Raw genomic sequence first — 17,798 nt, forward strand, 5'->3', positions numbered from 1 at the left:
TACATTGTGGAACAAATTAGGTAGCAGGTTTAATTTCCTCAACAAAGCGTCTATTGAACACATGAGGTGTGTTGTCCCTGATGTGTGTTGTTGACGGTAGCTCCCCGTGTGTCGGGTCATACCGGAGTCCTTGAGGCAGTCATACACACCATGGACCTCCTCTTTTCTGCCAATCAACTCCTACCAGTGTGTTGATGTGACAGCTGACGTCTGCTTATACGCTCTTCACAGACAGATGTGAATCTATTCCGCACATATTGAATGGCTTCTGTCGGACATATATTTAGCTCGTTTTCATTTCAACACTTCAGTCAGGTCGTAGACTCCCGGAGCTCAGTTTGAAGACAGAGGCCATAACGGATTTCAGGTGACGATGTCATGGAAAAGTCGAGTAGATTTGTGACAAACATATAACATTTAACTCATGTCTCTGCTCTTTATTGTGAGTTTTGATGTGATGTATGTAAGGCTACCAGTAGCCATTACATCACCATTACATAATATGTCAAGTTTTAAGTTTGTTCATTTCTGAACATCGCACAAGGGTGTTTCTTTTCATCTGCACTGCAGTTTACTCACCCTAATGATACTAATGATACATTTTCTATTCGAACATATTCTATTCTATTTGTATGTGTGCGATAACTGTCATTTCATTGCAACAAATAACGAATCGTTGACATATGTCTTTACCGTTCGTATCCATGTTTTTACCTTTTGATATGCATATGGAGAAAATACTCACTTCAATTTTTGTCACAATGAATCAGAAATGTTTGGCTGTAGGTTAAGATATATTAGATTGATGAATGGTGGATAGAATGGTTATTTGTCTTCCCTCATCACCTCTTTCATCTTCCAGACGATGACCACAGTGCAGAGACGACGTCTATGAATGATGCCAAACGTGGTGATGACAAGGAAGTATTTGAGTCACACTGTGGAGTTGGGTCGTGTCGTCCTCAAGCTCTACAATGTCTCAAAAATGTTTTATCATTTTCCATATTCTTCGGCCTCGCAGCCATGATTACACAGTCATTGGGTATTTATATTGTCTCACAAATAACAGCCCTGGAAAAGCAGTTCAATCTTAGCAGTACGGCAACTGGCATTATCCTTAGCTGCAATGACATAGGTTTCCTCTGTGCCGTTCTTTTCATTAGTCATTTTGGAAGTTACGGCCATATTCCACGAGTCATCTCTCTATCTACCATCCTGTTTGGTGTATCAGGCATTTTGGCAAGTCTGTGCTACTTCTTTGATCCCTACCAGTTGCCCAAGCTGTCAACAGAGGATGTTAGGAATTCGTCGTTAGATCACACTTTCGTGGCCCCTCTGTGTGACCAGGGCAACACGACGTCACATGGGTGTGGTGAGGAGGGTGTAGCCAGTGATACTGGCAGTGCACAATGGATAGTGTGGTTTTTTGGTATCAGTATGGTTCTTCAAGGTATTGGAAAATCACCTCGCGTATCTCTATCAACTACTTACATAGATGACAACAATCCCATCAAGACCAAAAGTGGACTTTACATCGGTAAGAACAAAACTAATCAAAATCTAAGTAAATCATACGATCTTTTCCAAAATCATAGAAATATATGCTAAAACGGGGTATTTTGCTCCGTTCCGACAATACCAGCATATTTTTATGATCCACTATCAAATAATGGCGATATTAGGTGAGGTTGTTCAGTGCCAGCCAAATGCGAAGTAATGTCAGTTAATATAATTGTACACGTCAATATTATGATATACGTAGAATAGCATTGTCACTTATGCTTCACAATGGGAAATATCCTCCATTTGTCTGCAATAAAACCGACTTAAAGCTTTGCCAAGACCTTACAAGTTATAACCATGATCAAACACATTTTAGTAAGAGTCATATGACGCTCCTTGAAATCAGTGTACAGAGAGCATGCTTGATTGTATCCCAAGACATATGAAATGTAGACACCAAATCCTGAAGGTGGAGGAAAATTGCTCTTCAGGTTATTACGTTTATTGGAAGGTTGAAGTCAATCAGGAATCTGATTATTAATGTTCACGTTTGTACCGCGTAGAATGCTTGCTGATAGACAGTTATACTCGAACATGCAGCCAGTTTGTCATCTGGTTAGTAACTCGACTATTACGTTGAGGCCCTAAAGGGGAGTCTTTAGTTACCTTTTCACATTTCTTTGCTTACATGTTAGGGTAGCTTGGATTTGGCACATAAGTATTATCAATGAGTGACCTCGGGTGACCGTTGCCTAGAACTACGTTCTTATACGTCATTATCTGCGTCTAAATTCCAGATTTGACCTGATTGTGTACATATAATATGTCTCCATTGGTGACTGTGTCATCCTCACGTTGATGCTTGCTTTATCCTTGTATTGCTAGATTTATCCACAAATTGCAGTTTGTGTTATCCGAATATTGATGCTTGTGTTATCCTTCCATTGCTGCTGTTGATGTGCAGGTATCAGTGCAACGATGACCTTGTTTGGCCCTGCAATAGCGATTGCACTAGGAGGCGTGTTTAGGACTATACCTGTTGATCTGCAAGGTAATACTGCGATAGTAGTATCATTTTGCATTACCCGTGACCATGACATAAATGAATACTTTAAAATTTAATAACTACCTACCTAGGTTACTCGAAGGCATTATTTCAATTAAAAACTGTCAAACATAACCTGTACTGATTTCAACGAATATGTATTGCTATTGTTGTTAAGTTGTATCTGAAATCAAGGAAGCATGCCTTGCCTGTGTGTTTCAGTCCTAGCACCTCCCACACCAGGATCCGATGAACTTCTTATTGTTAGGCAGAACTCATCGCCATTCTAAAATATACGTCACATTTTCCCACGTATAAATCAAAAGTATAAATTCAAACTCGTTTTTCAACAAGACTCAGCTTGTTCTCCACGGATCTTCCCAACATTATTTAACTGCATTATTGCAGTGATATATATTTGATATGAATATATATATATATATACTGATTATATACAGAATTCCACACTGCACACCGTCATCTTAAAACAAAAGCCTGCGTGGCTGAACGTTCATCATTTGACTGTACGCAAACATGATCTCTAACCAGGAAACAAAACAGGATTTGTAATAGTGACTTTTCTCGTATTTTCTAGCACATAATGTAATGTTTACAAAGTGAGTGAGTGAGTGAGTTAATATTTAACGTCACATCGGCAATATTTCAGCCATATCGTGACGAGAACATTTGATATTGAAATGAAATATATGTATATTATAAAAAAAACCTGCTGACGAAGGACAGTAAAACAACTAGAATGTCACAGGGAAAATTTAAGACTAGTAATTAAATCTAAAATATGTTACTTTTAAATGACAATACAATATAAAAACCGGCTATAGATTGCCAACAACTGAAGGTAGATCACCATACTAGGGACCAGGGGGACTTACAGTACATTTGGGGGCGGTGGGATAGCCTAGTGGATAAAGCGTTCGCTCGTCACGCCGAAGACCCGGGTTCGAATCCCCACATGGGTACATTGGGTGAAGCTCATTTCTGGTGTCTCCCGCCGTGATATTGCTGGAATATTGCTAAAAAAGCGGCGTAAAACCAAACTCACTCACTCACTCACTCACTCACTCACTACAGTACATTTGCTTGCCTGCATGGACCCTAGCTGGATTTACACCATCCCTTCAGCCGTTAGCAATTTAGCAAATCTAGCCATACATTAAAAGAACAGGTATTCTACGATTAAAAAAGTGGAACGTTTTAATTTACTTCGAATGTTTTGGGACTTATATACCCTCTCAGGAGGACAATAATTTTACAGTACTTTAACCCCCTTTGAAGATACAGCCACTAACAATCTTAGTTACGAATTCAAACTTCCAATCTTAAAATATTTATGGATTTACAAATCATTTAACAAATCTAATTCTTTTAAAAATGCAATAATTAAATGAGAACTGATACTATTAAAAAGATCCTTCATAGTTCGTGATTTAAAATATTTATCCCTTGTGATGGATAATGTTTACAAAGAACCTATCGAGTCCTTGGTAACGCCAGATGGACACAGGGATGCTATTAAATAAAAGGCAAAGCGCATTTGAATTCAACTTCTTCTTTCCAGTTTATGATGAAGATGTAAGAGCACATTTAGCTATTTCTATTGAGCTTTATACCTGAGAATTTTTGGGATCCAACGAGAGCAGATCCAGAACCACTGTATTTGATCAACCCACACAATGACACACACATCATATGGTTTAATTCAACGATATAGTTTAAAGTGGCATTCATCATAAGCATCTGTACGAGAAAAATTGATTTGAATAGTGCGTTACCAGTCGCTTCGGTACCACAGACGCATGCCTATGAGTTCATAAGTGTCAATGACAAAGCTGTAAAGACTGAAAAAAGCATTGACGTCTTAAATTTGCTTCCCGGCTCTGTCTGACCCACATAACAAAGCTAATGGTCTTTGTCTATGTCGGAATCATTACGCGAATCGTAATAATATATGTGTAAACCGTTTCTACATATTAACAATCATAATACGATTCTGTCTCCCCAGATACGGTGCTGACACCAAGACATCCCGAATGGATTGGAGCATGGTGGATTGGATTTCTCCTGTTCGGCTGCTTGGGTGTCGTCGTTGGAATACCTTTACTGTTCTTCCCGAAACAAATTGTTCCAACTGAAGAAACACCGAAAGAGGATGTTCCTATTAAGGCGAAAATAAAAGGTGCAAGATATCATAATATTGAAGTTTACTTGCACACTGAAAACATGTCTGTGGTGCCTTGACAGACTGAAGAAATATATTTGAAACAGTGTCAGTTATTATACATCATGACCGTTTGTGCTATATTTTGCACTCTTTCACATTGATAATAAGATCACAGATGTGGGCCACTTTATATCTCATCCTTAAGATGTGGACAGGCTGAGTGAATTGGTTGAAAGCTTGCCAATGTAACCAGACGGTGGTAACCGTTGCCCGCAGCGCTATGTCGTCTGGTTTGGATTCAACTGCTTACAGCTGTTATCAAAGAGCTGGATTACTGCTGGGTGCACCGTTAGAGAGAATATACAAGAGAATAAGTTCCTAATAAGGAACGTACTCATTACATATGCGCATGCAAATATCTCTCCAGTATCGTAGATAGTGTATTATTCCTCAGGAGGAAACTCTTTTCATCGGAGACCCGTGAGGATCCGGGTTAGAATTGATCTTCAGTAACCCATGGGTGTCGTAAGAGGCGACGAACGGGATTGGGTGGTCAGGCTCGCAGACTTGGTTGACACATGTCATCGTATCCCAATTGCGTAGATCGATGTTCATACTGTTGATCACTGGATTGTCTGGTCCAGACTCGATTACTTACAGACCGCCGCCATATAGCTGGAATACTGTTGAGTGCGGCGTAAAACTAAACTCACTCACTCTTTTCATCGGCAACTGTTACTTGTTTATAAATATGGCGTTGGTTTCAGATCTGCCTAGGTCAATGTTCCGTGTGTTGAGGAGTCCTGTCTACAGTCTGTCGCTGGTGGGCATCCTCTTCTTGAAGTTTCACGTGGCCGGATCTCAGGCTTTCACATCTAAGTACGCCGAGAAGCAGTTTATGGTCCCCGCATCCAGAACAAACATCATCCTAGGTGGGTGACATCTTCAAATATTGTTAAATCTGTTTGGGAATCATTTCCTAATCTTTTGTTTTCTCCCGTCAGCTGCAAATGGAATGGCTTCAGCAGAACAAATATTGTACAAGTATTTCCAACTTCATATAAGGCAAAATTGCAATTTGCGCTGCAACGCTGTGGTACTCGGTGGTACCATAACCTGATGACCGCGAGCTTATAGCGGGACTCACTTTGAGAACGATTCTTTGTTTGTCAGCATCTGTGTTCGTAGGTTCTCCAAAAATTTCACGTTCAGGGCAGCATAGGTAGGATCCCTGTAACATGAGACTGATACGCTGTGGTATAAGTATATGAGTGTAATAACTAATTTTGCTTAAAAAAGCAACTTCAAGCCAAAAGAGCTCATCCACTCCTTCACAATCGTAAAACGTGTAAGTAACGTTCATTATTTTTTAACATTATTTTTTAACATGGACTTTGGTAAGGCTCACTCACTTTCTATATCACGACGTATCTGTGGTACACGGGTTTAGACGCTACCCCATCGTTTGGCATCAGTATCTCCCTTGGTATGTAGTCCTAAACTTGTGTTGTAGGGATACAGAGTCTCATCAGCCTGTCAGTCGGAACCTTCACTGGGGGACTTCTGACAAGTCGTCTAAAACTCACACGAGCTGGCTGTCTCAAGCTTATCCTGTTGTCGCAAATTGTAGCCTCATTGGCCACTGTGGTTATGGTATTCCTCGGCTGTGATACACCACAGATTCTTGGTTTCCATGACAAGGAGCGGTAAGCATCTGAACGATAATTACTATTTAAGAATTTTAACCATTCACTAGCCCATTTTAATTCTTTCCCCTATGGTTAAAATGTTTTAGAAAACATTAATTACAACACACTGAGGCACAATGTAATATGTTCTCGTCACGATATGGTGAAATATTGTATGGGTTACATTAATTACAAGAACCCACTCAAGGTCGTTAGTTTCAGATTTCCCCTTGTTGATTCTTCATTGTACAGCAACATACCAGTTCCAATGCTATCCACTGTCATTGGATCAAGAACAATATCTTCTAGAAAACCGGATAACAGCTCTATTTTTACAGCAGAAGCAAACGTCATATTAACGGCTCTTAAATATATTCAAAGACATCCTAAACATAAACAATATATAATCTTTTCTGACTCTCTTTCTTGCCTTCAGACTGTTAAATACTTATCTTGTAAACATCCACTTTTAAAAGAAATTATTGAATTATATAATGAACTTGCTACTGGCCAATACGACATCGTCCTCTGTTGGTTACGAAGCCATGTTTGAATTTCTGGGAACACAATGACCGATTTTGCTGCTACGGCAGCGCTCAATAAATCTGTGACACCACTTTTCATCCCATACTCTGATTACAAAGCTAGCATTAGAACTTGCATCCGTGATCTGACACCCAAGTAGGTATCAATAAATTACATGATTACATGAAGTATCGGTTACACCTACTTGGGTTGTCAGTCCAGATTTAAGGAGGTGATCGTGCGACGGTATCGTATTTGCCATACTAGATATGTGATCTGACACCCAAGTAGGTATCAATAAATTACATGATTACATGAAGTATCGGTTACACCTACTTGGGTTGTCAGTCCAGATTTAAGGAGGTGATCGTGCGACGGTATCGTATTTGCCATACTAGATATACTCATGAATACCTGTTAAAAGGTGAAGATCCTCCGTTGTGTATCCTTGTGGTGAAAGAATCACGGTCAAGCATGTTCTGCTTGACTGTATTGATATTTCCATCACAAGGGATACATATTTCAATGTCAAAACAGTGAAGGATCCTTTTAATTTGAACCATTGAATTTTTAAAAGAAATTAAGAGATAAATATTGATAAATGGTATGTAAATAGATAAATATTTTAATATTGGTAGTTTAGATTAGTAACTGAGATTGTTAGTGGCTGTACCCTCAAAGGGTGTTAAAGTATTGTAAAATTATTGTCCCAAATCATTCAACTAAATTTAAACCTACTATTTTTAATCTTAGTATATATGTTCTTTTAATTTCTGGCTAGATTATCTCAAATTGCTAATAGCTGAAGGGGTGGTGTCAATCCAGCTAGGGTCCATGCAGGAGGCAAATGTACTGTAAGTCCCCATGGTCCCTAGTATGAGGCTATACCCTCAGTTGTTGGCAATCTCTAGCCTGGTTCTATATTGTATTGTTCTCTTTTAAAATATCGTTTTATGATAACATGCTAGTTTTACTTTAATATCTGTGATACACTGGTAGTTTTACTGTCCTTCGTCAACAGGCTTTTAATTTTTAACTTTTATTGTTCTGTAATGCAATAAATAATTGTTCTCGTCACGATATAGCTGAAATATTGCCGATGTGACGATAAATATTAACTCACTCACTCTAATGCTACCCGTACGTTCTACGTTTCTAATCAAACCAGTGTCGAAGAACCACCGAATTTGCTCAACCCACCCAATGACACAGACCTTAAGTGAAGAAAGTGACAGTTTTGTGACCGTGGGGCCGTAATCTCTATTTATGCCTACTTCACCTACAAGTTTATTTCCTGATTAAAATCTCGCCATTTGAAACTTCCGCGGCACTATCATGACAACATAATATAGTTCAATTTAACGATAATATAGTTCAACGTAGCATGATCATAAACATCTGTACAAGAGGAATTCAGTATAAATAGTAGATTACAATTCGCTTCTGTACCACAGATGTATGCCTGTGAGTTCATACGTGCCAATGACAAAGCCGTAAAGACCAAAACAAAGTATTGACATCATAAATTTGTTTCCCAGCTCTGTCTGACCCACATAACAGAGTTACTGGTCTTTGACTTTGTCGGAGGCACGTCAATGCAGTGTGAAGGGGTACACTTCCAGGCTTCAGATTTGCCCTGCTTGTTTCTTCATTTTACAGCAGGATACCAGTTCTAATGCTATCGGTATTTTCTACGTGCAACCCCAACCTCAAGAGTGCGGACGCTCGAATAAATACATGAAATTTAGTAATGATAAAATGTATGCTTTTTTTTCCTTTTGCGTAACCTTTTTTATGAAATTGTTTAATCTGGAGCAGTTGGTAATTGTAGTCTTAAATGAAATTTTGATGTAGATCTTGTTGCATTTCACAAAAGTAAGATGAAGAAAGATCAAGCTGACAGATGTACAGGGGTATGGGGGGCAATCAGGGCAATCAGTTCCAGCGTCTTGGAAAATTGAGAAAGGATGTATTTTTATCATTCGGAATGAAAATTCATTGCAGATGGAAGATTGGGGACACAGAGAAAAAAACACGGACAGCCTAAACTCTTTCACTGTGTGCACTCTGGTTATGTGGTATGTTTTCAGAATCATCACATTTGACGACGGCATCAGACTGTGTTCGTGCGACAGCACCAGTTACTTTCCTGTCTGTGGAGACGACGGGATGACGTACTTCTCCCCATGTTTCGCTGGCTGTACAAACCAAACTCTATCGGTACGGGATCATCCATTGTGTTGAGTATTGAAATCGCTATATAACGTACTTAGCACCAACCAAGTGAGGGCAAATGTGGTGTAACTTCGCGTTCAGATATATTTCACTTACATATGATGGCGACGTGTGAGCACCTGTGTATAGTGCTGGCCACAGAGATAACATGCTGCTGTTGGATACTGCTCAATACAAAGCTGAACACCACTAGTTGTACCGTTAATACGGATCACCAGGCGGGGTAACAACAAATCGCATTTTTAACGTCTTCTTGTATGACGCGGCTTGAGTAATCTGGGTGAGTCAGCGAGTTAAAATTTAAAACCACTTTGGCAATATTTTGTGACTTAATTAAGTTATAGTTAAAGAATAACTAAAGGTAAATTATAAAAATCTGTCAACGAAGGACAGTAAAACAACTAGGAAATCACAGTTAAACGTAAAACTAGTAATTCAATCTAAAACATTTTAACTATTAAGGACAATATGTGTCAGCCCCAAGTGAGGCGTGGTGGGCGAGCTGGCTAAGGCGCAGACTCTTTCAGTGTTGTCACAACCCCTAGTGTACAGTACACTTGCTGTGCACTTAAAAGAACCCACGAATCCGTTGGTATATTACCAGATGGTGGCCACATGAATACATGCAAACACCTAGTTCCGGGTACAGCAACGTGCAGTAAACTTGGACAAAGTACTGTGACTATGTGTCCCAGTCCACCCAGCTGTGAATGGGTGCCTCGTAAGGATGGGAAAGCCGCAATAATGAAATATATAGTTTGGTGTTCTACACTCAGTCAACGGCCACGTCAATGCATATTTGAAGGTTAGATGCCTCTAAATTATAATACAATAGGATCCAGATGTTACAGAAAGGTTACTGCTGGAAGCTAGCCTTGATAGTCTTCAATGTCCGAATGACAGAATATCATCCACGTGTGTCTGTTCCCCAGATGTATGGTGGTTGTAGCAAGGTGACGAGCGGCCAGACAACGGCAGGGGCGTGTGTCAGCGACTGCCCCTACTTCTACTACTACATTGCCGCCGACATGATACAGAAGCTGATCGGAACCATGTCCATCTTGCCTATTTACCTGATTCTCATTAGGTACGTCACACATAGACAAAATATCACGTACAGTCAAATATACACATCATAGCTCTCATCAGTTGCGTTATGCATACAAAACATAATAATTTCCATCAGGTATGTCATACATAAAAAGGATGACATTATTCTCATTAGTTACGTAATACATCCCAAACATGACATGATTTGCCACTATCAGGTACGTCTTACATGCAAGAGAACATATGACCCTCTCTGGGTACGTCATACCTTCGATGCATAATGTGACACTCCTCAGGTGCGCCATACATGCAGAAGATTATATGATCGTTATCAGGTACGTCATACATGGAATACATGTATATGATATGGCCCACATTAAGTTCACCATGCAGACAGTTCATGACACGACTCTCATCAAGGTACGTCATGCACACAAAATAGGACACTCACTAGTTATTAGGACTTTGGCGTACATTACAGGGACAAGATCACCATGCGTGTTGTCGTTCCCATCCACAACCAGGTGTTAATTACTTTACTTAATCACCCAGTTATTCAACATTGATGTCTTGTCGTAAATGATATCCTCAATGGTCATCTCAGTTGCTCAGTTCCACAAAATGTAGAGATTTGCATCCGTACAGATGGTAGATTTTCGTTAAAATGATGAGTGATGTGCGTGAATTTCACAGACAGCGTTTGCAAGGGTAGCTGTATCACACTACAATTGTACAGTAAAATATTCTTCCTCCTTAAGGTATTTGGGTGAGCACATTTCAAGTCGTTGTTGCACCATATGAGAGATACAACGTGCGTCTCCACGTATATTCTCCACAAGGTACAGAGAACATTATTATCGCAACGGGTGACCTGTTTGGCCAACTGAACAAACAACTTTCATGATTACACAATGTCCTTTAGAAAGTGGTCAAATGCAACATATGTTATATTTGGGATTACACTTTCTTAGTAAAGTACAAATTCTTTTTGGGTTGACTCCCGTCCGGGTTTCGAACCCACACCCTCAGAGTCAGGCACCAAATCGCCTTTCAACAATGATATGCTCAGAAAAACTCGTTACACTGTAGTTTCTTTCCGAATACTTATTTTGTCATAACCTCATCTAATGATACTTGCGTCACAACTACTGAGACAACTGTGCATGTTTTGTTTATGCAGGAGCGTAGAGGGCAGAGACAAGGCAACGGCGTTTGGGTTGTTTACATTTTTATCATCCCTGCTAGGTATGTACATGTATAACATGTCGGTATTGCATGTATTGAATTTATTTTAGTGCCCCTTGGAATTGATTACAACCCTATAAGACTGTAGTGACAATTCCTGTAGTATCAACGTTTGGCTTGACTCTAAAACCTGAAGATGTCCAGTTCTCTTTGTCAGTACGGATTCCAAAGCTCCATAAAATCCGTACAAAGAGGAATAAAATATACTGCTGGGTCCAGCTAATGTACCACCAATTCCAGATCTCAAAGTATATATATTTATACTGTCAAGGACGAACTTTCTATTTATTCCTATATTCACGGAAATTATTTCGGTTCTCGGTTTGTTCTCAACAACGCAAACATTTCTAAAATCTTCGGTCAGAACATTTGATTTTTCAACGTTGTACACTACTATCTAGGGCTGGCTCAACTGACTGATAATTGGAAATATCGTCGATAGGACAAAATATTAATGACTATCTATATGGAAATTGTGTCATCGATACTATCGTACATAAACTTTTGTCATAGCATAATGTTTTAATTTACCCACGCAATATTCAAAGGTTGGACATTATTCATTGCTGCTTATAAATCATGCTCAGAGCGCTGTTTTGTTACTACAATGGTAATTCTTCAATAAACATGTCCCCACTCAGTTGTGATGTAAAAAATATATATATATATATTTCTTTGAGATTTTGGGGGCATTTTTCCTCAAAGTTAATCACCGATATATATTATTGCCAATCGATCAATATTTAGTTAACGATTATCGATCTGTATGATCTATATCGAAAGCCAGCCCTACTACTATCGCACATGACACTTCAGGGAATCTACATCCCTTGATCCATATCTGTATTTTCAACAAATGAGGTGAACAAACTTACATAACTATCATCATAGGTTCAGGATCAAAATTTGATGCATCAATGACAAAGATGATATCCGATGCGACCGCCCTATTTTGACTTGTGCCATTTTGGTTTCAGATGAACAATTGACTAGCTTTTGCGTGGGTGTATGACATTCTCCTTTTCGCGAACATCTGGTATCAATCTTTTTTGATAGTGACATTCTCTGTCATCGTATCTCATGATGTCAATCACTGGATTGTCTGATCCAGACTATATTATTTACAGACCGACGTTATATAGCTGTAATGTAGCTGAATGTTGCATTTAACAAAACAACACGTTTTCGTAATAGAGGGGAAACTGTAAAATTGACTCTGCTGCTAAGCAGAGGTTTCCTATGGATCTGGAAAGGGTTTTGCCGCTTGTACTTTCAATGTTTGAGAGCTGTCGGTATTGACCTTTTCTTTGTAGGTTTAGTATGACTCACTGTACGGTACCCGTGAAGGTCCTGGTTGGAATATTGACCTTCAGTAACCCATGCTTGTCGTAAGAGGCGACTAACGGGGTCGGGTGGTCAGGCTCGCTGACTTGGTTGACACATGTCATCGGTTCCCAATTGTGCAGATCGATGCTCATGCTGTTGACCACTGGATTGTCTGGTCCAGACTCGATTATATACAGACCGCCGCCATATAGCTGGAATATTGCTGAGTGCGGCGTAAAACTAAACTCACTCACTGAACGGCAAGACCGCTGGGATTCCGAGGATTGCATTTGGCATACAGCCCATGCTTGTTGTGAGAGCGGAGTAGTTTGGATGATTTGGCTTTACAGTGTCTAACCTTGGCTGTGTCATCGTGCCTGGAAGACGCAGAGCATTGCTCATGTTCTCAGGTATTGGTGTACAGAACCAGACTTGATCAGCCGTCATGTCATATTGTTGATGTCATTAACATTACATAATACAACATTCAATGACCGTGCGATCACACGTATGAATTATGTATGTATAATGTTTTTGTAGTCATAGGATTATTGTCACAGATACAGAATTGAGTTTCAAAATTGAGACATGCTGTTGCAGGATACCTTCCGGCTCCAATTGTGTTCGGCTACATCATCGACAGTGCATGCCTTATTTGGGAGAGGCCATGTGGAGTAAGTGGTGCGTGCGGCCAGTACAACCTGGAATCCTTGCGAGTCAGACTGAAGGCTGTGGAATCCGCTTTAAAGGTTGCTGCCTTGATCTTTTTCGGTGTCGCCTTAATTGTTCTCAAGTTACAAGGTGGCAATAAACCCACTGAGGAAACCCTTGAACTGACAAGGAAAACGGACAAGAAAATGGAGTCGTCGGCCAAATGAATGAGCGTTACTTTCACTGGAAATATTTTAAAACTGAATTCAAGCATTTAATAAACTGCAGACTTTCGATTCATACCTATTCCCCTCTACAGTTTCCAGAGTGTATTCACAGTTATCAACACTTTGACGTTCCACTGCACTCAGATTCAATTTTATTTCCAGTGTGCCGTTCAGCAGTTCAAAATTAAAAGATTGAAATTTCGTCTTATTTCCCGTGTTTTACCAATAGCTTAAAAACTAAACCTAGCGAACCTATTCAGCTCTGTTAGTGATAAGACATACATTTGATATATACTGAGTCAAACTAGAAACTACACAATCATATACAGTATATATTAAATAATATATAAAAGAAAGGACACAGGAATGCGGTATCATTTATTTGTTAAGGTCGATAGGATGAACTTAGAATAATCACAATGCCAAAAATCCGTTCCATGTGGTTACAGAATTTATCAATAAAAGGCGTAAACAAAGTTTCAAGTCACAAGAAATTAAATCTGGTATATGGCCACCCCGTGAGTTCACAACTGCCAAGCAACGCGTCCTCATGGACTGTCTGATATGTGTAAACACATTATTGGGGAGTCGGCGCCATTGATCCTGCAAAGCAGCACCAAGATCCTGCAAATTCTGGGGTTGGTTCCTGAGAGTGCGCAGACATCTACCAAGAGCACCCCAGATGTGCTCGATTGGATTGAGATCAGGTGACTTTGACGGCCAATCACGAATGTTGATTCCTGCGTTCTGCAGGTAATTCCTGGTCAAGATGGCTGTATGGGGTCTGAATTCTCCTGTTGAAAGAGCAGACCTGGACCAAGTGCTGCCGTGAATGGAATAGGTTCGGGGGCTAGCACCTGGTCGCGGTAACCTGCAGCATCAAGGTTCCCACGGATAACAAGAAGTCGGGAACGGACAATCCCACAGAAAGCCCACCAAACCATGACACTTCCGCCCCCAAATCTGTCAGCTTCCAGTACACAACACTGAGCATAACGTTCACGGTGTAGCCTCCACACTCTCATCCCAGCATCGGCACCCGTGAAGAGCCACCTCCTCGTGGTGGGTGCTGGGTAACGCTAAGAGCTCTTCAACCCCCCGTGTGGACCCGGGGATATATTTGGTCCACAGCACCCCATTGCTGGTCGTTAGACCGAATTGGGCAACCTGTTTGCCGTGGGTTGCGCCCGTGTGTCGGTGGACGATGGGAGTCTGGTGGTTGAGGGCACTGGTTCCAGGAACAGTGTTCCTTTGCCCCAAAACACCACTTCGACCCTTACTTCACCTAGAGGGATGGTTGAATGGGCCCGGTTCAATCAATCGGCTAGTCATGCCATGCCCTGTGCAGGGATTTTTTGCAACTGCACAAAATTTGATTTGGAATTGTATAAATTTTGGTCTTGGCACCCTTTGTTTATAGGACAGCATTTGACTTGTCTATTATGAACCTAGAGTCTTATGCCCAGAAGGCGGTGGCTCATGGGCCAATCTGGTCGAAGAATTATTATTTTAGTTTTTCTGCTGGATTATATCATCCGAGTATCCGTGCAGCAAGTTGGGGACACACTTGTTTCTAGGATTGTCTTCATGATACTCCGTGGTGGGTGGGGAGCTCGGATGATGAATCTTTAAACACTAACCATGGCTTACGAAACTCCCCTAAAAAAAAAAAAACGTCCTCTTGACACTGATCCTGATGATGATGACCATAGACAGCCCAAATCAATTGACTACTGGCCACGTTTCGTAGTGATGGAGACTCAAGATAACACAAGATTGAAGTTGAATCCTTTTGCAGTACAAAAAGGCATACAAGGCATACCCGGTGATGTGAAAGACATTAAACTTTTGCGTTCAGGGTCATTGCTCATTGAGTGCAGCAAAAGGCAACAGGCAACTAACCTGATGACTACTGAAACGTTCGTCGGCATTCAGTCTCTCCTCATAGATCACTTAACACCAGCAAAGGAATCGTTAGAGACCGAGATCGATTGTTCACTGACATGTCCGAACTTGATATTGTTTCAGAAAGGACAGATCAAGGGGTCACTTATGTTAAGCGTTTTACAACACGTAAAAACCAGGAAACCATTCAGACGAACACTTACCTGTTTTCATTTTCTTCTCCCAATGCTCCCAGATCAATAAAGGCACGATACTGTAACATTACTGTTGACACCTACATACCAAATCCTCTGAGGTGTTTTAAATGTCATCAGCTTGGTCATGGTGTTAGTACTTGCACATTGTCTGTTGTGTGTGCTCACTGTGGTGAGAAGATACATACAACAGAAGATTGTGAGAGTACCTTTAAGAAATGTACCAACTGCGCAGGCACTCACTGATCATTTTCCAAAGAATGTCCGATCTGGAAACAGCATATGGAGATCAATAAGATCAAATTTACTCAAAACATTAGTTTCTCTGATGCAAAAAAGCTTGTCTTAAGATCTGAGATCAAGGAAACTTATGCGTCCATAGAAACAACATCGTCTGATATAACCCCTACAGTAACCAAGTCATCTGCAAGCTATCAGACGAACTTGACTTGGCTCAAAACCGAGTCTCCTAAGATTTTATCACCTGCAATGTCTACAAAAACTTTGGAACCACTTCCTGGCGCGCCCAAAACCCAATCAGAACCATCTTATGAAAGTGATACATCTTCTCAGGCATCTCAAATGACTCAATCTTACAGAAACGTTCAACAAACCGTCAAAGGCAAAAGCAAACCGAAGCCAGATTCTTTGAAAAACAAAGTGGCAGACCCACAAAAGGGTCAGATGATAAAATCAAATTATTTAACAAATACGGATCACTTGAGGACATGGACGTGTCCGAAAACGTCCATTCTAGGGCACATAGCTTGTCGTCCTCCAAAAAGGTGCGGGGTAGATCCCCTATTAATCCACCTAAAAGATAGGACTATCTAAACATATCATGCAGTGGAACTGTAGAGGACTGTGGACAAATTGTAGTGAAATACAGCTATTAATCCAGGATTTAACACCATGAGCGTTCTGTCTGCAAGAGACAGTATCTGAAACAGACAGATAATTTTAGCTTACGTCAGTTTGAAGTCTATCATTACTTTTCCCCTCTGGGTGATAGAGCCACTGGAGGTTCTACTATCCTTATAGGACAGGATGTTATTCACAGCCCTTAACACTAATCTGCAAGCTGTTGCAGTGCGGCTTACTCTGAGTGTAGCATTTACATTATGCCCTTCATCGGCACTTCAGCAGACTGATCTTCAATCACTCTATGATCAACTCCCAAAGCCATGTGTTATTATGGTTGACCTAAACGGTCACAACTACTCTTGGGCAGTACTAACACTAATACTAAAGGCAAAATACTTGAAGATTTCATTTCCAATAATGACCTGTGCATATTCAATGATGATTCAAGTATCTATCTGCATCCTGCAACTGGCACTTATTCTTCTCTGGATTTATCTCTTGCAGATTCTAACCTCCTGAATGAATTTGATTGGTCTGTTCATAATGACCTTTGTGGAAGTGACCACTTCCCAACTATCCTTTCAGAAATAACTCCATCTGATTCTCCATCGTATACAAGATGGAACTTTTCGAATGCTAACTGGTCTTATATCAAACTATTTGTAAATCGAAACTGCGACCTGAATGTTTAAGTGATATAACCGATCCCATTCAAAGTTTTGCTGACGTTTTAAATTAAATAGCTGATGAGTGTATACCAAAGTCCTCTACGACTTCACATGTATGAAAACCATTGTTTAATACAGATTGTAGACAAGCCAGAAAAGCAAGGGAAAAGGCAGAGCATTATTTCCGCCATCATCCAACTGTCCATAACTTAAATAAATAAAAAATACTCAATGCAAAGGCATTGAAAAAACAAAACAAACCGAAATCTTGGAGAAATTATGTCTCCAAAATTAATTCACGCACGCCAATGTCTAAGGTATGGAACATGGTTCAAAGAATTAAAGGCAAAGGTTCCAAATCTGCTGTTCACCATCTTAAAGATGGTGATAACTTAATTACTGACAAAACTAAAACAAAAAATTCATCATCGGCAAATTATGTCCCTGAGTTTCAGAGATATCAGAAACAACAGGAAAAGACAAAACTTAA

At 40.1% G+C, this 17,798-nt stretch overlaps 1 protein-coding gene across 1 annotated transcript; it reads left to right on the forward strand.

The window, feature by feature from the left end:
• Nucleotides 1–891: 891 nt before the first annotated feature.
• On the forward strand, nt 892–13,677 carry LOC124291299 (solute carrier organic anion transporter family member 3A1-like). The gene is made up of 8 exons (XM_046728273.1): nt 892–1,537; nt 2,468–2,554; nt 5,498–5,662; nt 6,244–6,436; nt 9,034–9,163; nt 10,111–10,265; nt 11,409–11,473; nt 13,400–13,677. Exons 1-8 carry the CDS (start codon nt 892–894, stop codon nt 13,675–13,677), a joined length of 1,719 nt encoding a protein of 572 aa, XP_046584229.1.
• The last annotated feature ends 4,121 nt before the right edge of the window (nt 13,678–17,798 follow it).

Source organism: Haliotis rubra, unplaced genomic scaffold, assembly GCF_003918875.1.
Source record: "Haliotis rubra isolate DU_JTF1 unplaced genomic scaffold, ASM391887v1 Scf49, whole genome shotgun sequence".
Taxonomy (NCBI): Eukaryota; Metazoa; Mollusca; class Gastropoda; order Lepetellida; family Haliotidae; genus Haliotis; species Haliotis rubra.

Excerpts from the sequence above, each read along its gene's own strand:
- LOC124291299 (XM_046728273.1), top strand. The coding sequence starts at position 892 with ATGAATGATGCCAAACGTGGTGATGACAAGGAAGTATTTGAGTCACAC. Across the intron at positions 6,437-9,033 it reads GGTTTCCATGACAAGGAGCG|AATCATCACATTTGACGACG; the intron begins GTAAGCATCTGA and ends GTATGTTTTCAG. Across the intron at positions 10,266-11,408 it reads ATTTACCTGATTCTCATTAG|GAGCGTAGAGGGCAGAGACA; the intron begins GTACGTCACACA and ends TTGTTTATGCAG.